Below are 25,973 nucleotides of genomic sequence, written 5' to 3'. Positions count from 1 at the left end.
CAACATAATACTCTAAATTTTGGGGATCCCAGAGGAACCAGAGGGAGAAGCGATGTAAAGATATCTAGATAGATGCATATATAGATAGATATACAGATATAGATAGATGGATGATATATATAGATACAGATTATAGATATTTTAGTGCTTACATGCTAAATATCTATTTTCAGTTATTTAACTAATGTAGATGTTACAATGTTTGTGAATGGAAACTTAGGTGTCAATACTGTTGAGCTGATACATTGGACTTAAACTCTCAAGACAGAGTGATTTTCTTTAAACATTCCACAATAGTTTTTAGGATGGGTGTGCAGCGGTCCATTCTTAGAAGAACACCAAGCAGCTGATGCAAAGTTATGTATGTATTGAGGAAATTCACCAAGGCTGAGGAACTGGCCAGGAGCTCCCTGAATCACTACTTACGTTGTGCTTTGTGAGGCTGGAAATATTGGTGGCTACCGCATGCAGCCATTCGCCACAGTCCTCAGCAGACAGGCACTGGATGATCCCACTGCAGACCCCGTCCACGGCGATGACTTGAAAAGCGTTCTGCCTGCGGAGATGTCAGAACAAATTAGATCAAAACATCGTCTCATTTGTCTGTTTGCAACTTGAAATAGTTATGTGTTCAAAAGCTCTTCTTTCAAACAACATAAATGCAGCTTCAAATTCATATTTGCTTACTTCTCTTTTAAAAACATCTGTTTTTAAATGGATCACTAAAGATGAACCCAGACAACACACAACTTTGAATGACTACAAAGCATCTTGAGATTCAGATACATTTGGAGAATCTTTGAGATGCATATCTAAGACATTTGAGAGGGATTCTTTCTCCAGTGTGCCATAAAGTTATACACAGATGTTTATCCATTATTTTGGCCACCATCGTCTCCTCTTGACACTTTTCAATGCATTTCTGATGTACAGCGGAAAGATCACACAAAAACCACACGCACAGATACCGAGCATCATATAAAATCTTTTGTTGTCATGAGCTGAAGCACTTTGTCAGCTGTTAAGCCAGTTGCTCCTCATCTTCTCTAAGATGGTTTCGGACAAGAGGTTCACAGTTCTTCTCCACGTCTAAATACTCACGCTCGAAATTTATGTGGATGTTCGCATTTCAGTAACAACTAAACTTTCCTTAAAATGCGGTGGCCAGCCTAAATATCTCTATGGTCTTCTACTGAGATTTTGTTGTTGTTAGAGAACATTCAGTGATGCCGTCCTAAATGGTCTACAAAAGTGCTGTTGAGTTTAAAGCAGTTTCCTACAGCTTTCATTATTTACTTTTATCTTCCTGTTTCAAGTTCTTGCATGTTTCAATACAAGCTTAATGGAGAGGAATGGATGAAAATCCCAAAATGAATGGAAAGTAGTCAAATGCCTCTGTGGTGCAACATAATACACTTTAGAAAATGCACACACTATCTTTAAATCCCAGCCATTTCTGAAGCAATAGAAAAATTGTGTAGTTCAGTATTCAAAATGCTAAGTAAATAGTGTACATTTATATATTTTTCTCCAATTAAATTGCTTTTTTGTCTCTTCTGAATTTTGTAAGTAGGAGTTTGTGGATATTACACGTGATTTCATTTCTGCAAACAAAGACACCGCAAGCGGCATTTCTCTGGCCCAGTTTCATCAGGAGGCCTGTGTCACTCTCGTGTCCCATAAGACTGGTCCAGATTTCAGAACCGGACACGTAGCAAAGACTCACACCTACGGCTCTCTGCATCCACATTATTAATGTTTTCAGAGAAACTTGTTCCGATAGCCTTGACCAGCACTTTCAAATGATTACAGGGAAGTGTTCAAATATTCTTTTTTGTTTGCTCTTAAAAATACATGAAAAGCCTGAGGGGACAACTATTGTCTGTCTCTTTGAAATAATGTTCTTTTGAATTTGTGACAAGAAAAAATACGCACAGCACAAAAAGAATACGGCAACTTCACGTGACTTTCTTAACTTTAATTTTGATATTCAAGAGTGAGTAAGACATTTAAAATATGCAGAGAGAAGCTCAACTCTCCATGGAAAATGAGAACTAATTTGAGTTAGTAACATACACTTCTTTCTGCTCACTGATTATCATAACCATTTCTTCATGCACCATAAATTAAAGAATGTCTTCAACATATTTGTCCTCTCTGCTTTAAATGAATCGTGGCAGCTGGATATTTTTAGCTGATTAGAGTTAATGCACTTAGAGGAAATCTGCAGTCTATGTAACCACACATGCTACACAGCCTCCACATGGAATAATTCTAAAGGACTAACCCTATATAAACCCAGGCTTACACACTAATATCTATCAATTTTTACATTCTGTTTCCACTTTTCAGGTTGATTTGTTGGAAACCCTTTCATGAATATAAGTGAAGTATTTGAACAGTTTATTTGCTTACATATAACCTCTTACAAAATAAATTGGTCATAAAGATTATAGCCTGGGTCCTATTTCTGCCTCTGCTATTGAATAAATAAGAATACTGGCAAATTAGTCCACTTAGTTGCACCTCAATTTCCCCTAACAGAAAATGAGAAAAATATACTTCACAGATTTGTGCAGTAACTGGTGGGACCCAAATACTTTCACTAATCACTGGAGCTCCCTGAATGAGCCTTTAATGTGTGGTCTTGACGCAATATTTGAGAGAGTTTTGCAAGAATGTGGTCACCTAGCACTTCGCAAGAACTGCGGTGCTGTGGCTGTATTTGTAGCTTTTAGAAAATGTAATTCTTTGAGTCAAGATAATCAGTAATTGCAAAAAAAAAAAAAAAAACTTATTTGTTTTATCTTATTTGATCATATACTCTCTGAAATCAATAAACTACATTACCCATTAAGTTAGTATTGTAGTACTGGGAAACATGAAACTTTAACAATATTTGTAGTAGTCTTGAGGATTCTCAGACTAAATTATGATTCTTTGTACACACACACACACACACACACACACACACACAGATACAAAAACACACACACTGGCTGAAAAAAGCAGTGACATGATTACAGTTAGAAAATCTGAACTTTTGAGTGCAGATTATTTTTCCACTTTCTGCTCAATATCATTTTTTCTATTTTTCTAAGGATTCTTGATCACAACTCTGGCAGCAAAAGTTATTCTCAAATGTTGCTGAATTTCAGAGTAGTTTTATTCATTTAAAATACAAACTTAGGGGCTTCCCTGGTGGCGCAGTGGTTGAGAGTCTGCCTGCCGATGTGGGGGACACGGGTTTGAGCCCTGGTCTGGGAAGATCCCACATGCCGCGGAGCAACTAGGCCCGTGAGCCACAACTACTGAGCCTGCACGTCTGGAGCCTGTGCTCCACAACGGGAGAGGCCATGATAGTGAGAGGCCCGCGCACCGCAATGAAGAGTGGCCCCCGCTTGACGCAACTAGAGGAAGCCCTCGCACAGAAACGAAGACCCAACACAGCCATAAATAAATAATAAATAAATAATTAAAAAAAAAATACAAACTTAGTCTTTCTTTGTATGAAAAGTAGACTGTTCACTAAAAATATTCATAAATAATTTTCAATATAATATGCGTTTACATGAAAACACACACATTTCTCATGAACACAACTGAGTAATTCATGTTTTGACTGTCCATCGTATGCCACATGAAGGCACGTGTTGGAGATGCTGAATTTGTGAGGAGTGAGTCGGAGAAGGCATTTCAAGCAGGAGGGGTGAGAGCTGTAGAGACTCAACTATACAGGTTTGGAGTGGCCAGATGGCCTTGTCCAGGAAAAGGAGTGGGGACATCATGGGAAAGCAGGCGGGCTCGGAGGAGGAGGGTGTGAACACGGAAGGAGCTTAGAGCCCACGGGACCCACAGCTGAACCTCGTGGCGGCCTCCCACGGTCAGATTTGCTTGGAGTGGGCGGTCCTGCCCCACCGTGTAGGGTACCTGGTGGCTACGAGATGACGTGGGACCGAAATACACGTGCGTTAGTGAGAGTGAAAATAAAACAGTTAGCTCCCGGGATTTATAAGGGCGTTAGAAAGTCTGCGGCTCAGTGATTGCTTCCTTTCACAGAATATGAGGGAGCAGGCAGAGTCCACATTGCTCCTGGGTTTTGGATCCAACTGGATGAATGGCTTAGACGTGGGAGAGGAGAGAAAGTGCACATTTTAGATGGGAGGTAGTTACTCCAGAACCAAATATCAGCAGCGTGAAAACGTGAGAGGTTGTGAGAAACAGGGGCTGTTTGGCTCGTTGCGATGTGCGTCTGGGGCAGCGGTGAGTCATGAAGGTGGCAATAAAGCAAAGCCTGATCAATGAGAGCTTTGCCAACCACGTGGTGGCATTTCCAACTAATCCTGAGTCAGGCAGGGCCGTGGGAACACTGACTCTTTGGAGTGAAAGGATCATATTTGTATTTTATGATACAAATATGTTCTCTCTGTGGTGGATAAGAACATGGAAAAATGTTAATGAAGGCAGGAGAGAAGCAAGAAGGGCGTCCCAATACTCAGGATGAACATAAGATTATTCCATGAGAGTGGTTCTCTGTATGTAGGAAAGCACTGACTCAAGCAGTATTTGAAAAACAGGCCATTTTTCTTGATCGGTTATTAACAATTTGGGGAGATGATTAAGGAAAGGAAAAACTAAACCAACCAACCAAACAAACAAACAAAAAAACCCGCTAGGTTTAATGATTCCAGCAATGTGCTCTGTTTCTCACTGAGTTCAGATCGTTTCTGCTCGTGATGCTACCTTGGGGCACCATCTCATCACAGCTTTTATGGTTCAGGCTCAAAATCTGAACTATTTGGTGAGGTTGTAGAGAAGCTCTTCCAAACCACTTTGTTACCTATTTTCCAAAGCTGAAATTCACCAATCCGACACAAGCCCTGAACTTTTATTCAACAGAGGCTTTTCCCCACTGTTCTCTCTCTGCAATGCCCTTCTGTCCCGCTTCAGTTAAAATCTGTAAGGTATTGCAAGTACCTTGATTTTATGCAACTCTCCAGCCTCTAATTTCTCTCTGTGTAAGATGAAGATGGCAACATTTGTCCTGCATACCTTACATTTTAAAGACTTTTGTAGGGCTTCCCTGGTGGTGCAGTGGTTGAGAGCCTGCCTGCCGATGCAGGGGACACGGGTTCGAGCCCTGGTCTGGGAAGATCCCACATGCCGCGGAGCAACTGGGCCCGTGAGCCACAACTGCTGAGCCTGTGCGTCTGGAGCCTGTGCTCCGCGACAAGAGAGACCGCGATAGTGAGAGGCCCGCGCACCGCGATGAAGAGTGGCCCCCGCTTGCCGCAGCTGGAGAAAGCCCTCGCACAGAAACGAAGACCCAACACAGCCAAAAATAAATAATAATAAATTAACTAATTTAAAAAAAAAAAAAAAGACTTTTGTAAAGAGAAGTTTTAGGTTTATAGCAACATTGAGGGGAAAGTATAGAGATTTCCCATAGACTTCCTGCACACATACACACACACACACACACACACCCTCTCTGTTATCAACATCTACCACAAGAGAGTTGCACTTTTGTTATAATTACTGAGCCTACAACAACACGTCATATCACCCAAGGTCCATAGTTTAGATTAGGGTTTACTCATGGTGTTCCACATTTTATGGGTTTGGGCAAATATATAATGACATATATCTATTATTATAACATAATCCAGAGTATTTTCACTCCCCCAAATATCTCTGCTCTGTCTCTTCGTCTCTCTCCACCTCCCAACCGCTGGCAACCACTGATGTTTTTACTGTCTCCATAGTTTCACCTTTTCCAGAAGGTCATATAGTTGGAATCAGTGTGTAGGATTTTCAGATTGCCTTCTTTCACTTAGTGACATGCATCTGTGGTTCTCCCATGTCTTTTCATGGCTCAGCAGTTCAGTTCTTTTTGGGGCTGAATAATATTCTACTATCTGGGTGTACCATAGTTTATTTATCCATCCCCCTACTGAAGGACATCTTACTTCCAAACATATACAAAGGGACACTGCATGGCTCATAGAGTAGGTGAAATCGACTAGGATCTTAATGTTATTTAGTTGAATATATTTTTTAAATCATCAATTGTTCCGGCTTCACACAGAGTGAAGTCCTTGTGGACCTGCTGGCCTGTCTGTGAAAATGGAAGAAAGTCAATCCGTTCAATGACTCCCAGCCCATCTGCACAGCACCACCTGTAACAGAGCGACGGAAGAGCAAAGGCAATGGTGCACCAAACGGGGCTGCTCTTTCTCCTCCTTCCCCTCAGCCAGTAAGCACGAGCAGGAGACATCTTGAATTTTCTATCCCTTCTCCCATCACGCTATGGATGACATATCCTTACACCGTTTCCCTTACTTTATCGTCACTATCCTTCTCATAACAAACATTTTTCTCTATCTAATTCACTCCAATAATTACCCTAGCCAAAGTCACCTTAAGCTTAATCTGTTTCTCAGTCTATTCAGTATTTCTATTCTGTAGTTAATACCATCAACCACTTTCTTCTCCTTAATAACCTTCCCATTCTAATTCCCTGACACTGCAATGTTCTGTCATATTTTGATACTTCAGAACTGAAATGAGACACATATACTTCTAAATCATTACTATACGATGAACATAAACTGTCTCCCCACTGATAAAATAGTGTGATGTTCTAATTCATGCTACATAATAGTATATGACAGTAACACAACTTTGTTGCCATTAAGTATGAGACGTATCACATCATCAGAGTTAAAATTATGGGCCTTGGCCAAACCAACCAGCACATAACATCCTAGGTTTCGAACCAAGCTCAACAATTTTGTATATCTGTCACCTTGGGCCAATAATTTATCTTTTCTTTTTCATCCTCTCACTGTTTCCACTGCCACCGGACTGTGAGCTCCTTCACAGGAAGAAGCAAACACAACATGAAATCAGTACTTATTGAGCGAATGCGGGAACAATCTGAGCTGCTGTGCAATCCACTCAGAATAGTGCTGTGTTTATAACTGCTTATTACTGTCATATTTACTGAGTGAAATTAATTCAATCGCTAAAAGCTGTTGATGGGTTGAGGTGCCATAAAAGTAAAAATGTAAGAAGTCATCTGGATTCACACAATTTCTTTTTTCTCATAAATTGCTTTAGCTAACCATTTTTAAATCATGTAACTACAAAAATTTTTTAAAGTAAAAACAAAAGAAAACAAGTATACACAGTAAAAATACCATTAACAGAAATATTTCAAAAGTTCTTAAAGCAGAAGAAAAATAGAAACAAAAGAAAAAAATAAAGAGAAACAGAAAGATTAAAGGTAGGATACATTTGAATAATAGTTAGCTGAAAATAATTAAATATCTTGAGGAATTTAAGATACATATATAATTCAAATCTATATATATATATATGCCCAAAGACAAGAAAGAACTAAAGGAATTAGTTAAAGTGTTCTAAGTTTCTAGAATTTTCTGAAAGAGGCAAAATTAATAAATTGCATTAAACACTAATAAATCATGTATGGATGGTACTATGGTCTGAGTGTTGGTGCCCCACCTCCTATTCATGTTTCGAAATCCCAGTGACCAACGTGATGGTGTTGAGAGGTGGGGCTTTGGGGAGAGGCTAAAGCCATGGGGGGGCGAGTCCTCGTGAACTGGGGTTAGTGATTTATAAAAGAGCTTCCAGAGAGATCCCTGACCCTTCCACCAAGTGAGGACAGAGTGAGAAGACACCAGATATGAATGAAGAAGGGGTGGGGGGGCTTCATCAAAGGACTAGAACATGATCTAGGTGCCTTAATGTAGGACTTCCAGCATCCAGAACCGTGAGAAACAAATTTCTGTTGTTTATTGCTGTTATTATCTGCTGTATTTTGTTATAGCAGCCTGGAAGGACTAAGGCATATGGTCTAACGTTTAGGCAATAACTAAAACAAAATAAAAGAATGCATATATAACAATATAATAGAGGGAATATTAAATAATAAAAATGTTTAATTATTTCAAAAAGTAAGAAAAAAGTTAAAGAAAATAGAATACAGAAACTAGTGTGTTGAGACAAAGGACTTTTTTCTTGAATATATATAAAACTCTCAAATCTCAACAGTAAAAAAATAAAAAAAAATATATAAGCAAAGCCAATTACAAAATGGTCAAAAGACAAAGAGACATTTCACCAAAGAGGATTTCATGTGATAAATAAGCACATGAAAAGATGTTGAACATCACTAGGATACGCAAATTCAGGTCACAATGATATATCATATCTATATCTTACACCTGTAAGAATGGTAAAGTAAAAGACAGCAACAACTCCCAATCCTGGCAAAGATGTAGAGAAACTGGATGGCTCATATCCTGCTGGTGGGAATGCAAAACTGTACAGCCGCCTACAAAACAATGTGTCTGTTTCTCAATAAACTAAACATGCTGTTATCACACAGCCAAGTACTCGAGTTCTTGAACATTTACCTGAAGAAATGAAAATGCACATTCCCACAAAAATCTATACAGAACATTTTGCATCTTTATTTAGAATTAACTGGAACAACCCAGATGTCCTTTAAGGGATGAATTTTTAAAATGTGATACATCCAAACTATCAGAATACTATTGGAAATAAAAAGGGATAAACAATTGAAAAGTGCAACTACTAGGAAGAATTACCAAAGAATTACGCTGAGTGAGAAAATTCAATCCAATACAGTTACATAATGTAGGATTCCATTTATATAATGTTCTTAAAATGACAAAATAATTAGAGGTGAAGAACAGAGTAGTGAGTTGTCATGTGATGGGGAAGAAGGATGCTGGCATGGTTATAGACAGGCAACAGGAGGGTTCTTGTGGTGATGGAACTCTTCTACCTTGTGCTTGGGATGGTGGATATGAGAACATGAGCATGTGATATAATTCTATAGAACTAAACATACAGACACACACACACACACACACACACACACTCAGGCATGTGAAATCTGAATGAATGAGTGGTGGATTTTGTCAATGTCAGTTTCCTAAATGGGGTGTTATACTATAATTTTGCAAGATGTTACCATTTGGGAAAATGGGCAAAAAATAAATGTAATCTCTCTCTATTATTTCTACAACTGCATATGAATCTATAATTATCTCAAAACAAAAATTTTAATTATAAAAAACAAGAACTAGAGTGTTGAATAGAAGGCAAATATTAAGATGGCAGATATAATCTCTGATATACCAGTGATTATGTTAAAAGCAACTAGACTAAATAATCCAATTAAAAGACTAAGATTGTTACTTTGAATTTCAAAAAAAAAGAAAAAAGTATATGCGACACAGAAGAGATACATATTATAGCACAGGGCTAAAAAAAGTTGAAAGAAATGGATAAAAGAAAATACAGTGTAGATACCTGATGTAATTCTTGAAGGTAAGAAAAAATTCCAGAGATATAGGACATTTCATAATGATAAAAGGGTCATCATCAGGAAATTGTAAAAAATCTAAATCTGTTTGTATCCTATAATATAGAATTAAATATATAAAGCAAATAATGACACACTTAAAAGGAGAAATACACAAAGCCACCATCGTACTGGGAGACTAATGCATTTCTCTCAATATCTGAGACAATAAACAGACGCAAACATCATTAATGATACAGAGGATCAGAATCCCTAATGAACAAATACAACCTAGTTGAAACATGTAGACACTGAACTAAGGAAAATGACACTGCACATTCTTTGAAGTGCATATGGAACACTTGTCCAAATTATTTATATACTAGGTGAAATCAAGTCTCAACAAATATCAAAGCACTGAAACCGTTCAGCATGAAATCATACGAGGAAGCAATAACAAAAGAGATAATTTAAAAAATCTCAAACTATTTTGAAATTTTGCAATACACTTGTAAATAGCGCATTGGTCAAAGAAGTAATTGTAACAAAAATTAGGGAACACTATTAAATACATAATAAAAATATCTGACTATCAGTACCGGTGAGCCTCCAATTCCGGGCAAGGGAGCGCAGCCCATCCCTCCCAAGGGCTCCCTAATACAACTAAAGGACCTTGAACGTGACCCGAGGGCCAGCACAGGCAGCTCCTGAAAGGCGGAAGGGTAAGGCGACTGCTGCGGGCCGTGGGGCCGAGAGGCGACGGGGGGTCAGTGTCCCGATCTCCCCTGTCGCCTCCCGTGTATCCTAGGCAGGGTGCCCCGGGGTCTCCATCCAGGATGACCAACAGCAAGACAAGAAAGTGCTTCAAGGAACGTCTGTCCTCGTAGTTAAAAGGCTAGCAAACCAGTGGGCTAAAAGCATTCCACCTTTTTGGCGACCTGCCCTCATCTGGTCAAACATCAGTGGCACCACCGCCCTTCCCCCCAGGCTTTCAGCAGGCAGAGCAGGAGCTGGTCTTCCCCCTGTCCGCCTCTTCCCCGCCTGCTGGTGTTCAAGGGGTCAAGCAGGAAGCTGCCCTGCCCATCCCCACCCGCGTGAAGCAAGCAGCTCTCCAAGCTCCCCGCTCCCCGTCCCAGTAGCGTGAGGTCCAGCGGGGAGCCGAGCCTCCACACCCACCTGCAGCCGCTGGACTGAGTGAGGGGGCCCGAGGCGGGGCTGCCCAGCTCTCTGTCCCCCTTCCCGTGCTGACCGCTCTGGCCCAGCAGGACCTCAGGCTCCAAGCCACCCGTCGTCCCCAAGGTGGGGTGAGGTGGTGGGAGCCGGCTGGCTGCCCTCAGCTCCCCCTCCATCCCCTGTCCTCTGTCAGCCGAGTTCCATGGAGAGCTGAGCATTCACCACTGCCCGGCAGCGATAAAGCAGTGCCCACTGGCCCCTTCCGTCCACCCTCCCTGGTGGCAGCAGAGCCGACCCAGCCACTGAGCTGACCCCCGACTCAGAGGCCACAGGGTGATGGAGCTGGTGCCTGTCACCGGGGCTCGGTCAGCAGGGCTGAGAACTGCGCCAAACCTATGCCTCGAGCACCTGCAGTGAGGTGTGTTTCACTACATTATGCTATTCTTCTGCGGGTCTTCTTACTTTTAGAAACCTGAAGGTAAGACCCATAAGGCAGGTCATGTTACACGTTGTTACACGTTTCACTCCGGCTCTCACTTTCAACCAACAGACGGGCGGAGGCCACTGACAGGAACTCACCGACTCAGGTCTGTCCCGGGCACGTACTGGGAGAACCGGGACTGGAGAAGAGGAATCAGCCTGAGGTCACACCATCGCTTTTCCCACCGCAGGCCCGGGGCCGCGGGCCACGAAGAGCAGGACAGCGCGTCCTGGAGAGGAAGCAAACGTTCAGCGTTGCTGCTCCGTTTCTGTGTTTTCAGTGTCGACGCCACACCCTTTTCATTTGAGGGGTATTTTACCCTTAAATGATCAAAAGACATTTATAGAACACCACAAGAAATCGCTGTTCGTTGGCAATAAAGTTATATTTGTTAATTTCGCTGTGAATGGAATTCTATAAGAAAGCGAGGAGGGAACCACTGAGATTAAGAATTGTAGTGAAAACATGAAAAATGGGCAGAGGAGAAGGAAGAAGAAATACAGTAGCGACGACTGAATTCATTCAAGAATGAGAAAGATGGGGCAGAACTGTAATTACAGTGAACTAGTAGGTGACAAAAATCAAGTAAGTTCAATTAGCAAACATTTTCTATCTGCTAAGCACTACACGTTGTTATAAGGGCTTGTGATTCATCACTTACTTAAAAATATTTTTGAGTAGAATGAATATTCCTATAAAACAACCCTCAAACACTACTCAAGGAAATCTTTGTCCATTGTTTTAATTTCATGTTTATGTCAATAAAATGTTTGTATTTTCTTATATTGTTTTAATGTTAAGACAACTACTACTGGTTCAAAACTACATATATTTTAAGTTTCATAAAAAGCTTAAGTTTTTTCCTTATGTATACAAAAGACACATCTTTGAATAACGTTCGAGTTTTTCAGCTGACGTTGATCCATGTTTCTTTCATTGGATTAGCTTCCCTGTTAAGATGTTTCCTGGCACCAGCACAGGAATGATGTTGACGTGTAGTCGGCCTGGGCTGTACAAGCCAAGGCTCCATTTGATCAGAGAACTGCTGACACAGACTTCTCTCTAGGCTATAGATTCTATAATTTTTGAGTGGTGATGCTAGAAGGAGATTCTACTTTAGTCTAAATGTTGAACCTCTGTGAATCTAGATATTATTAACTTTTCTTTCAGGTATGAACTTCCTCAAAATTGCTTATTTGGGGGGAGGGGGAAACTTCCATTATTTTCACCAGAGGTTGAGAGTTCTCTGGCATTAGGTTAATTGTCAACCGTTGTGCCAGTGAAAGTCTACGAAATCCTGCGAGCATTTCAGAGCACCCGGGAGGGAGGCCTGGCTGCCAAGAGCGAGGGGCTCCACTGGTGGCAGGTCTCCAGGACACACAGCCTTTGGTGCAAGACGGCTGCTTTCAGTGCTTCTATGGTGACTGAAAGGCACAGACCCAGGTTTCCCATTAATCGTTTCCTTCCTCCTGGCCCTCACATCAGATGTCACAGATGGTCAGCCTGTGAGGGCTCAGGCTCCCCATAAGAATTAGACCATCTGGGTTCAAAATCCCGGTTTCCCAACTGATGAGTCCTAGGGCAAGTTATGTAGCTCTTCTGTGCCACCCTGCACCCATCTCCAAAGACAAGGCTGTCACCAAAGGAAAACCTAAAGGTTTTTAGAAGCAGTAAATTACTGCTTCCCGTCTTTTCTGCATGAGGGCACTCGAAACCACAATCCTGTGTGACACCCTGGGGTAAAGGGGCACGGTTTCTGTGGCCAGGCCAGACCTGACCGAGCAGCCCTGCCACTAAGCTCACAGCAGTGCGCGGCTGAAACCTGCTCCCGGGCCCGTGCTCGAGGCCCACGCCTGAGAGGTTGTACAGTCAGGCGTCTACCCGAGGCCCCCAGCCGGCCAGCAACAGGGCCAGGATTCACTCCGACCTACGTCTCTCTGACACCACAGCACAACATTTAATTCATAATCAGAGCTGAAACCATGGAAAGAATGACTCAGATGTCTGTCTAGATTATTTCACAGTTTTGCAACATAACTTCAGGCAAATTATTAATTTCCTGTCGTTCATGAAAAGCACAAAGAGATCCTCTCCCTTCATTGTTCCCTGAACAGATAGAAAATGTAAAAGAACATAAAAGACACAGGTAATGCAATATGGAGAATGACAGTCACCAATAGGTGAGGATGGTAAGTTTTACAAATCACATTTTACAGACTTCATGGATAGGCAGATGTAAAAACACATGTGATCTCTGACATGCCCTGATGTAGCACCCCGACTGGATGTCTTTATGTACCAAAGTTGTAAACATGTCACTTTCTTTTATGTGTCTTTCTTATAAAAAATACGAGATAAGTCCCACTTCAGCTACTGAGCTAATCAGGGTTAATGTATTTCATTTTACAGATCTGTTTTTTACAGTGGAATATCTGGTATCTTTTGAAAATTATTTATCCGTATTATTTATTTTAATTCCAATAGTAGAATATAAATTTGCTTTCTAGTCTTGTTGTGTAACAGCAGTCTTGGAGTTATTTTTAATTGTATATAAAATGATCTAAAAACACAAAAATTTTTATGGCTTTAAGGCCCGTAACTACTTTCCAAGAGCTTTATTCTTCAGTGTCAAGAATGTTGTTTCCTATAATATTAATAGTGTGAACGGGAAACGTAGCATTTACATAGTCTTTACTTTAAAATAAACTCTCTTCTCAAAATGTAACACATTTCAAGGTATGTTGCCATACAATAACCTCAAGAGCAATTATCAGGCCAAAATAGAATAGCATACAGGGCAGAACGCTGATCCAAATTTTTTAAGGATTTGGCATAAAAGTATTCATTAAAGGCATATAGTTAAGAAAAACGTTTCTCAGAACCTGGTTAGCTGGTTATCTGAATTTAAGCCTCCTGGTGAGCACAAAGCAAATTCTTTCTTCACTTTGGCTAGCAAACCGGGAGAATCTTGTATACAAATTAGTGATCTCAGGCCCTTAGAAGGACTAGACTACATTTTTATGTAAGAAAGTGGAGTGACGTTAATATATATATTATAAGGTGTTATTTTCTCATATGTGTAAAATGCTGCCTTAAAATGTACACAGAATGTTTGAGGGAACTCAAATGGCACCTGCTCATGCAAAATTTCCTTCAGAGAACAATTAAGGCACAGGAACTAAAAACAGAGTCCCTGGGCCTGGGATAGAGGTGAGGACGCAGACACAGCAGGGGACCGAGTGCTTCTCTTACGGACCCCGTCTCCGCGATCTGCCCACTTTCTGTGGAACGCGCCTCCCAGGTGCCTCATTATTTAGCGATGGGTCAGGAGGAGACAAGCTTCTGACTGCCCCTCATTTCATGAACCTCTGAGTAGACACTTCCTCCACCCCCTCAACCGGATGCTGAGTCTGCGTGACCCACTCAGGTCTGATTCCCGGGCGGGCTCACGTTTGGTCTGAAGTCCCCCATTTTTGCTGATTTCTGTAAGTCAGATGTTCAAAGACTCTAGCAGCCCTTTTCTCTGATATTAGAATGCTAAGGTCCATTGTAATTCTCCTGCTTACATTACAGTTACTTTTATAGATCTGGATTTTAAACTTTTTGGGGTCAGGAACCATAATGGACTTTTTCCATGGCACCTTGAAGAGGGTTTTCTCAGAGTAGGTTCTCAGCAAATATCCAATTAACTTAAATGCAATTACTGTCTTTATTTTTATTACACTTTGATTTATATATGTCTTGATTCTTATTGTCTAAAACATCGTAAGTGCCATTAATTTCCTTACACTTAAAGATCTTTAGCGATGTCAAATAATGTTCAATCCTAATGCTAAAAAAGGAAATAAAATACGCCTCTTGAAAACGGAATGACACAACTCAGTGAGAACAATTTATGATGATAGATTTTCTGAAAAGTTTACAGCTGGATTTGTTTGGGACAGCCATGTTACAGAACTGCTGAGCGGTTTCCTTACTCTCATTATGCCTTTGTAAAGGAAGACATTACATCAGGCAACCACCTAGAGGCACAAGTCACGTAACCAAGTCTGTAGATGCTGTTGTGTACTTCAGTGGAATGAGTTAAAGACAGACCAGAAGGCTCCTACCCACAGACCTTCCTGCCCACTTATTATTACACAGGAGTCCAAGGGCACGGGGGCAAGAACTAGAATAAAAACATTCCCAGGCACCTTTGTCCCCACTCTGCAGTAAATGGCAGAGCTGAGATGGGGACTCTTGTGTGAGTGACATGGGGGGGGAAAGCTCTCAGGAGAAAGTGGATGAGGAGGGAACACCTGGCTACGTGTGGGCTCCTGAGGGTGGGTGGCCACCGTGTCACCTGCCAAGGCCGGGGAGGCAGCCTCTGTGCCCCACCTCTGCGTCCTCGGCTGCAGCCACACCGATTCCAGGCAGAGACTCCTGTAAGAGGGGCAGCGACACTCACAGCAGCGGGGGTCAGGGCACCGCCCAGCACAAAGGACTGGAAAGACAGTAAAGGCCTCAAGGGCGTCTCCACTGGAAGGGACGGAGGCGAGCAGAGCAATTCCTGAAGCAAGAGGCAAAGACTGGGCTGGAGGTTGTAAGAGCCTTGAGGAGGGAGCTGATGGGAGCACAGAACGTGTACATTCGTTCTCTCATCAGGAAATTAAGTCACTCAGATCCTGCCATCTTCTGAATATCCCGCATTTTAAGTATTAACTATTGTGTGACAGTTATTTCTCTGGTAACAAAAGTAAAAGAGAAGGGCAGTGAAGTACACCCAGATGGGGTTGGTTTATACTTGTAGAGATAACCTTGGATGTTGCCAAGGGTTCCTCTTTCAGAGCAAAAAAACAAACAAGTGAAAAAGACGTGGAGGCCTGTGGGACTCTGCTGAGACTAATGCTGTGCAGTTCTGTACAGTGAAGGCCACGGAGCCCTGCGGATGTTCAGAAGGAGGACCCTGAAGTAAAATGCCACAGGTAGGTCAAGAATTTCCAATGGACAGTGAACCACACAAGTCAGAAGCGGCTCCACGTCACGTACATCCTAATACACGGAACAGGAAAATAAAATCCTACGAAAGTGAGCTCTGCTCCTCTTCACGTTTGTGAGCACAGGGGAAATTGTTAGTCTCACACTTAACCAGAGGGAATCGTTTTGTCTTTAGAATGTGTACATGTTTTGAAGGGTGAAATACAAGGAGTTTCAAAATATTTATAAAAGAAAAAAAAACCTGTTTACTCCAAAGTACAGGTGGAAAATAAAAATGGACACTTTATAAAACAAACATGCCAAATTTACCAATTATTAAATACATGTATAGTTTAATATTCCTCACATTTTACACAATGTGTAGGTTAGATTTTCTCCCTTTGCATTAATTCCCTGGTGTGCATGAAGATTGCTAAGCAATCCTAATATATGGCAAATTATGTAGCTACTTTTAGCTAAATAATTTCAAAAGAAAAATGATAAAAATTATGTCGAATTATTTAGGACATGATATTACATATAATATGCAATGTTATAAAATGATTGTATGATTTTACACGTGACCTCTCGAAGTCGTCTCTATAGCTTACAAAGGGCTTAATACAGACCTGAGAGGGGAAAAAAATAACAGACCTACTTATTTTTCTCCTCCCTGAATTATCATAATTCTCAAAAAATAAAGCAGCCGAGAATTTCAACTGTATCAAAGAAACCTGTGCTAGACCAGCTTGTGCAAACTCTGACTACATCTATTTTTCTTGGGTGCCCTCCTCATTAATGGGCACTGTGCCCTGAGCCTCTTACTGTGTTGTTGGGATGATAGTTGAGGTGTAAGCCACTGTCGCAGAGGGGAGACGAGGTGCCACTGCTCTGGTCACTCGGTGCACCTGTGGGAAGAGTCACAGCATCGTTGGTTAGAAGCCCACCTGTTCTACACGGACACCTTCTACATGGCGTACTTCAGTACACTCAGTGGTATCAGGTAAGCCAGGTAGTAAAATACATCTGTATTTCACTTATATCAAAGCCAGGGTTTTGCAAGTAAACAAAAATAAAAATTAAAACCTAAAGTGGCCCCAAAAGAGACCTGTAAATATTTATCTTTTCTTTTCTTTTTATTTTTTTTAACATCTTTATTGGAGTATAATTGCTTTACAATGGTATGTTAGTTTCTGCTGTATAACAAAGTGAATCCGCTATACGCATACATATATCCCCATATCTCCTCCCTCTTGCATCTCCCGCCCACCCTCCCTATGCCACCCCTCTAGGTGGTCACAAAGCACTGAGCTGATCTGCCTGTGCTATGCGGCTGCTTCCCACTAGCTATCTATTTTACATTTGGTAGTGTATATATGTCCATGCCACTCTCTCACTTCGTCCCAGCTTACCCCTCCCCCTCCCCGTGTCCTCAAGTCCATTCTCTATGTCTAAATACTTATCTTTTATTTCAGAAATATTAAGGTTTTATTAAGGGAAATATGCAACCATATAAAAAATACTATTTCATTTTATTATCCAAAGTGGCCTATTCTTATGAATCATACTTGGAATGATTTCTAAGTGCAAGATTTTGTTTGGCTACAAAATTCTATTTAATGTCATGTATTAATCTACTAGCAAATCCCATGTTTATTTACCATAATTCTCCATGATGCAAAAAAAGTTTGTAAGTGCTCTGTCTTTACAACTGTTCTTGGTATATACTGTAATTGGAAGCACCCTCATTGACACTATTTAATTTTGTGAATTTGTAACTAAAACACCTCGTATTAGATCCTCATGAGAAACCTACCAATGTCTATTTTTTAAAGATGAGTGTTTAATACGTATAAAATAACTAATAAAAACCTGCTGTAGAAAAAAAAATAAAGATGAGTAATATATGCCTTAAAGATTTGTGATTTTTCTAAGATTTTACAATTTAGTAATTGTTTCAGTCAGGATTAAAATACATATTTCTTGATTTCTGATTCATTGCTTTTTCTGTAAACATTATATTTTTGGTGTTGTTAATGTAGATAAATATGATCTATTAATGTAATTGATTCCCAATTTTTATTTGACGTACAACGCTTAAATGCAAACATCATTACAGGTTACGCTCCTAATGTATTAACCCACGTGCTCAAAAAAACCCAAAAAATGACGCTGCTCTCCTCTTTTAAGACCTTGAAATTCTATAGTTTTCCTGGTGCTAAGAAGGGAAACAGGCTTTTTTGCTATACTAGCCTAGATATAGTTTTCACACTTTTTAAATCTTAAGAAGTTCATACTTTGTTTTTGCTATTTTTTCTTTTGATGTTTTCTCTGCATTTCTCTCTTATGAGACAATATTTTTAATGGACACACATATTACTTTAAAACTCATATGCATTTTGAAGTGAATAAAATGAAAACATAGCATATCAAATTCTGTAATGCATTGAGCGCAGTCCTTTGGAATTTAAAGACTTAACAATAGCACAAAAAGAAGGTAGATGTAAACTCAGTGATCTATGCCTGTGTCTTAAGATGTCAGAAGTGGAAGAGCAAACAAAGTAAACAGAAGACAGAAAATAATAAAAATAAAAGTGAAAAGCAATGAAACAGGACACTGAAAATAACAGACAGAACTAACCAATACAAAAATGGGTTCTTTGGAACAATTAATAAAACCCATAGCAAGAACAATCTAGTAAAAGAGAGAAAATATAAATTATAAGTATCAGGAATGAAGGAGGAGGCATTACTGCAAATCAACAGATATTAAAAGGATAATGAAAAGATATGATGAATAACTTCATGCAAAGATTGACAACTTAGTTGAAATGAACAAAATATTGAAAAAAATCTAACCAAAATTTACAAAAGAAGAAAAGAGAATATCAAAAAAGTCCTATATCCATTCAAGAAATTAATTCATACAAAACAAAAATGATAATTCTAGGATCAGATTGCTTCTCTGGTGAATTTATTCCATCATTTAAGAAAGAGATATGATCTCTGTTAAACAATTTCTCTCTGGAAATAGGAGTTACAACTTCACAATTTATACAAAGACATAATAACCCTGGTACCAAAATCCCACTAAAACACTACAGGAAAAGAAAAGTACATCTGGAAATCTTTAATGCACATAGATTTAAAAAAAAATAGCAATACATTAGCAAATTAAAACGTGTAATATACATTAAAAAATACACCATGACCATGATGTTTATCCTAGGAATGCAAGCTTTATTTGGCATTCAAAATCAATTTTAAAAAGTCACCCTATGAACAGAATAAAAAAAAAGAAAAAATGTAATATCTCAATGGATGGAAAAATATTTGACACAACTCAACATTAACTTCTATTAAAAAAAAGAAAGGAAAAGAAAAATCCTCAGGAACCCAGTAATATAAGGGCACCTCTATTCTATTCTAATAAAGGGCATCTATGAACACCCACAGCTGATGCCACACTTAATGGTAAAAAACTGGAAGATTTCCCACTAATATCCTGAGCAGGAGAAGGACGTCTGCACTCAGCACTTCACTCAGCATTTTACAAGAGGCCTGAGCTGTTGCAATAGACCACCCGCCCTTCCCCTGCAAAGAAAGGAATTAAAAGAAATATAGCTTTGAAAGAAACAAGCAAAACATTATTTGCAGATGACAAAACTTTATATGTAGAAAAATTTAGAGAAAGTACAAAAATCTTACTAGAATTAATAAGAAAATTAAACTATGCTGAAGAATGTTGATGTATAAAAATGTGATGTGTTATTGTTTCTGTGTTAGCAACAGCTAATTAGAAAATTAAATCTTTAAAATATTATTTACAATAAAACAAAAACATAAAATGCTTAAAATAAATTTAATGTAAGATACACAATATTCTTCCACTGGAAACATTAAAATATTGATGAGAAAAATTAAAATATAAAATATAAATAAATGGAAAGATATGTTTGTGGAATGAAAGGTTTAAAATTGTTAAGGTGTTAATTATATTAATTGTCTATAAATTCAGTCACATTCAAAATCATAATAGTTTTTTAAATAGAAATTGATGTGCTATTTTAAAATGGATGCAGTAATGCAAAGTAATGCAAAGAATCTAGAATAACCAAATGATAACCAAATGATCTTGAAGTATCACAAAGTTGAAGAACCTATCCTAGGTGACTTTTTAAAGTATTATAAAGCTGCAATAATCAACAGTGTGGTTTTGGTGAAAGAACAGACGCATAAATTAGTGGAAATAAGATAGTGATTCCTTCATTCTTGATTCCTACCTCGGAACCAAAATGTTACTAATATAAGATAGATTATAAACTTAAACATAAAAATCAATGCTATAAAGCTGCTTGCAAAAGTGTAGGGAGATATCCTTGTGACCTTGGGGTAGGCAAATATTTCTTAGAAAAGATGCAGAAAACCAAAAGCATATACAACAAAAACAACAACAACAATATGGTAAATTAGACCTTATCAAAATCAAAAAGTTGTGCAAACTTGAGACACGTTTAGGTAAAAAATACAGTCATGCACAGAATGTTTGTAACACATATAGTGTTACTGTAAAAAAGCTTATTATAAACAGGCTTATTGACTCCTCCAGTGTGATAATATAAAGGCATACCAACAGAAAAATGGGGAAAAGACGTGAGCAGACACATTACAAAGTAAGATATGCAAATAGATAATAAAATATGCGAATAGCACATGACAAGCAGCTAATCATCATTAGTCTTCAGGGAAATGCAAATTAAAACTACAATTTGGTACCACTACACACTCAAGAGAATAGCTAAAGAAATTTTTGACCATCAAATATTGGAATTAATGGAGAGCAGCCAGACCTCTCTCATCTAACACTGGAGTGGACAGTGGGAGGTTTTTAAATATACGCCCACCCTAGAAATATATTTGGCAGTTTGTTAGCAAGTTGATTATACATCTATCTTGTGACTCAGCAATTCCACTCCTAGGTACTTATTTATAGTAGTGACATAAAATACTATGACTTCCAGAAGCCTTGTATGAGAATGTTTATAGCAGCTTTATTTACAATAGCAAAATACCAGAAACAGTTCTGCTGTCTATCAGCAGGAGAATGCATTACCAAACTTTACTACACTCATATAGTAGAATACTATACAGCAATGTAAATAAATAAACTCCTGAAATATGTAACACGGATGGTTCATAATGAAAGAAACAGACGTAAAAGAATAAATACAGTTTGATTACATTAATACTTGATGACAAGAAATTAAGTCAGTAGTTGTTTCTGGGAATGTTATTTACTGGAAGAGGCACAGCAGAACCGTTCTGTTATCTAAAGGGATGCAGATTAAGCAAATGTGAGCATTTGTCAGAGCTGATCCCACTGAACATTGAAGATCTTTGCATTTCATTTCATGTAAACTACGCCTCAGTTAAAAATAATTCTTCTTTGATTTTAGCAAAAACTATAAGATAATATGCATTTCATTTCATAATATGCAAATAGATACAGAAATTTTTAAGTAGCTCTTATGAAAATTATTACTTTTCCACATAGACTGGGGCTTCCTTCAATCTCCCTATTCTCATCAGGACAAATTAAGTGTAAATGCTTATTTAGTAAGTTCAGTAGCCAAATAAGAGAATATTATTTTCTACTTAGAGAATATATATTCATCAAACAATATGAATGAAATTTTAATAGAGATACAAAATGTATATGTTTGATATGACATTTATTTTTAAAGTAAATCATATTTCCCCAATTATAGGTTGGAAAATAACTAAATGTGAATACATTCTGAAACACAAACAACAGCTGCTCCCTTTGGAGAAGGGTTAATTGAATGCTTTGTGATATTAAAGAAAAATGTTTGCATTCAGGCAAAAATCCCAACTTTAAAAAGAAATTACTAATTACTGCCAGGAAATAATGGTTTAGAAAGTAAATATGACGTGAGCATTTTACCTATTCTTCATAAATGCTTACATGCACAATCTTCGTTCAGTGGGAGTTTGAGGAAAGCAGGTGCTCTTTTAAAAAATGAGACCGTCAGGGTCACTTCTTCTCCGGCATTCCGAAGAACCTGAACCTAACATAAAACATAATAAAAACGATACCGTTATCAGTATGCTGGCAAAAATTTTTGTACCATTGAAAACCCTTGAAATAATGGGTTGTCTTTTCCATGTCTCACATTTTTCCCTAGTGGTCAGAAACATTTTACGGCAGATGGAGGGGATGAAAGATCTAACACTGCAGGAATGCAGCCATCCACATCCTTCCTCTTCCCATCATCCTGCGGGCCCTGTTCACTCACGATGTCATCATCTTCCACTCACATTGATCAAGGCTCTCGTGAGTTTATGGGCTATGTTAGGTCTACAGAAAGATGCAGTGCTCGAACCACTATATTTATAAATATTTATTGAGCATCCAGGATGCACTCTTTGGAGATCTATGAATAAATCACCCTGCAGATTTGACCAGGGTGCTAATTCTAATTAAAGTTGTTCCAATTCACTCCAACACTTTTGCAAAAAATAAATGGTTATTATTTTCCCACTATATCATTGTATGTTTTCTTTTCCTTTCCCTGAAAATTTAGAATAATGATGGAGACAGCTATTATCAACAACTCTCAACGCTCTAAATTATAGAATTACTAGGTCTATTTCTACCAGTTAAATAATGATAATTTCTCAAAATATTATACCAAAACAAATGTAAGCAATATTAAAAGAAGTTCAGAAAGCTGAGGATTATTTATAGCAAACATACCTGGAAAAGATATAAGTATATATATAATTTAAACACTCACATAAACTAACAGAAGAATTAAGAATAATTAGTGAAGAAGCAACTAATAAACATGGGAACATAATTTATTAAACATATAGAAAAATGCTCACCATAAAGTCATTAAAGAATTGACCATCAAAATTGCTTAGAATGACTTCTGGTCCCTACAAGATGGCATAAAGTTATCTCTCCCAAACAAGTACAACTAAAACACTGAAAAAAGTGCCAGAGACAACCAAGTAGAACTCTGAAAGGTAGAAAGAAAACAAACCGATTAGGGCCCCCAGGCCTGGAGGAAGAGCACAGAGGGGGGATGTCTTAAACGCTCTTTCCCCACAGAGGGGTGGTCCACCCACTGCTAGGTGAAGCGTCCCTTTATCCACTTCGTGGCAGCAGGGACCCGACCTGGGGAAGCCCCTTCCCCTCCTCTAGCACCACCAAGGAACAGGGTAGCGGTGGGGGAGCCTGATGACACAGGTGAATCAATCAGACCCAACTAGCACCAAAACGGTTCTAAATGTCATACTGTTAATGGAACCGCAGCCCACAGAATTAGGCAAGGACCTGTGTGCTAAACAGTGACTTCTTGCTGAAAAGAAAAATAAGTAAATAAGAACCAGAGACTCTTAACAAATAAGCAAAAGGGCCAGGATTAAAATAACATGTCACACTAAGACCCAGGAAAATCATAATTTGAATGAGAAAAGATAATCAAGTAACACAAACTAGATGAATTACATACTGGAATCATCTGACAAGGGTTTTAAAGCCACCTTAAAAATATTTCAGCAAGAAATTAAAAATTATCTTGAACCAAATGAAAAATTACAATATCTCAGGAAAGAAATACAAATTATAAAAAGGAAATGAAATTATAGAACTAAAAAATACAATAACATAAATAACCTTGCTGGATTGGCCCGGTGATAGAGTGACAGAAGATGGAATCAGTAAACTTGAGGACAGAACAATAAAATTAGCCCAATCGGAGCAACAGAGAAGATACAGACACACACATGAAAACAATATATTTCATCACGTTAAAAGTAGAAAATTTTAAAAATGAAGAAAATTATATAATCATTTTAACAGATACAAAGAAGCATTTGATTACATTCATTTGATAAAAGCTCATAGAAAACTGAGTATACAAAGGAGTATCCTTCATGTTATAAAGAGTATACACAAAAACGTATGAGAAGCATCATAGCGTTAACTATGAATTATTGAAACATTTCTCTTTGAGATCAGAAATGAGGCAAGAATGTCCACCAATTTCATTTCTACTTAATTTTTCCTCAGATCTTACTGTAATAAGGCCAGAAAAGAGCTAATAAAAATCATAAAAATTGAAAGAAGAAATGAAACTGACACTATTCAGAGGTAACGTGATTTTGAACACAGAAAATCCTTAAGAGCCTATGGACACTATTACATGAGACATTGCCAGGTGAGTTATTAAGTGAGTTTAGTATGGAATAGCATAGATACAAAGTAATATACAAAGATCAACTGGTTTTGATTTAATTTCAACAAACAAATACAACATTGTTAAATAAATGAGGGAGATGGTATGTCATGGATCCCCAGATATAACACTGTGAGGAGATCATTTCTCTCCTGCTTTTCCAGATTCAAGGCAATCCCATGCAAAGTCCCCATTTTTTCCTTTAGTTTTTAGCTTAGTATGAATTTATGAACTTGGCTTGTTTCCAAGTGGCATTTAATACTTATATAATCATTATTATGTAAGTGCACTGGGAGTGTATTAGTGAAATACATGGGGCAGTGGAATGCAATGGCTAAATACTCACATTCTATTGTAAGCGTGCAATAGATAATGTCTAGCGTTAAATAAAAAATAACATTACAAGCATCTCAAGTGTAAATAAGAGAATAAAGTAGAAATGTATAAGTTAAATATAGTTACCTCAGAAATAGGCAATGGGCAACTGCTTTTCTTTTAAAGCTTTACATTTGTATACATCAATCTTGAAGTTTTGGTCAAGTGTAACTGAGAGAAATAAAAACTTTTAAAAAATTATAAAATCTTACCCTAGAGAGAGAACTTTATTTTACTTTGTTTTTAATAAAAGGCCAATTATGGGTATCTTTCTGGATAAGCATAACTTCAAGTCCTTGACACATACACATTTCTTAATGCAGAAATATCCATCTTTTCAGTGACCAGGATTGACAAAATGTGTTTTTAAATTTTTTTCAGGTTTCCTGCTATGCCTTGGATGCATATTTCATTGGCCTGATACTGTCAGGTTGGAAAATATAGGTTCCACATCATGAATAATGATGAATGTCATCTTCCTGCAAAATCAGAAATCAGCACCAATCCAATTGTCTTCTTCATGTTCATTCACATTTTATGATGCAAATCAAATGTGCATTTTAATCAGATAATGTATCAGCACAGGTATTCTCTCATATTGCCTTGGGTGAGTATGTAAGCAAAGCGACAGAGATTGGTAAAAAATGGCAATCGGTAAAAACAGAAAAGGGAAGTGGAATTAAAGGAGATATTTATAGGTTGACTCTGTTAAACCAGGACAAGCTAACAGCTCAGTCCGTGAACTGAATGCTCTTAAGCTCCATTTGTCTGTTAGAAGTGAAACTTCATAAAATCCTCTCGTGGTCTCTGTCCTTCCTCCATCCTGTCGGGGGCCATCCTATCTGCTACGAGACTCCAAAGAGGAATTTAGCTGTCTGCCACTGCTTTGCTATGAAGTCAAAAGTGCTCATAGCTGGGGATTATTTTATATTTTCATTTTTAAAGAATTTATTTTTGTAGGGTAGTCTTAGGTTCACAGCAAAATTGAGGGGAAAGTACAGAGATTTCCCTTAGACCCCCTGTCCTACAGATGCACAGTCTCCCCTATGATCAACATGCCCCCGCTGAGTGGGACCTTTGTTACAACTTACGAACCTACATTGACACGGCAACATCACCCAGAGTGCGCAGCCTACGTTAGGCTTCACTCTTGGTGCTGAGCATTCTGTGCGTTCGAACGTGTATCCACCATCAGCGAATCATACAGAGTATTTTCACTAAACGCTAAAATCCTCTACGCTCTGCCTACTCATCTCTCCTCCACTCCAACCTTGGCTGCTGTTTTTAACTGATGAAAATAGAGACTTCTGTTTTGCTTGGACCTGCTTGAAGCACACATTAGGAAACACACACACACACA

At 38.6% G+C, this 25,973-nt stretch overlaps 1 protein-coding gene across 6 annotated transcripts in view; it reads right to left on the bottom strand.

Moving 5' to 3' along the window:
- The window catches only part of SNTG1 (syntrophin gamma 1), a 478,642-nt gene that overhangs the window by 110,643 nt on the left and 342,026 nt on the right, over positions 1-25,973 (bottom strand). For all 6 annotated transcript variants that reach the window (XM_082433011.1, XM_082433012.1, XM_082433013.1 and 3 more), the window contains 4 exons: positions 21,958-22,060; positions 16,797-16,879; positions 11,114-11,244; positions 427-556 (listed from right to left, as the gene is read on the bottom strand). In XM_082433011.1, the coding sequence (XP_082289137.1) occupies positions 427-556; positions 11,114-11,244; positions 16,797-16,879; positions 21,958-22,060 (447 nt within the window). The remainder of the gene's footprint in view (positions 1-426; positions 557-11,113; positions 11,245-16,796; positions 16,880-21,957; positions 22,061-25,973) is intronic.

The sequence above is a fragment of the Balaenoptera physalus genome (assembly GCF_965194825.1).
Source record: "Balaenoptera physalus genome assembly, chromosome: 17".
In the NCBI taxonomy this organism is placed as follows: Eukaryota; Metazoa; Chordata; class Mammalia; order Artiodactyla; family Balaenopteridae; genus Balaenoptera; species Balaenoptera physalus.
Note: the sequence above shows the minus strand (reverse complement) of the source record. Positions and strands in the feature narration are given on the sequence as shown.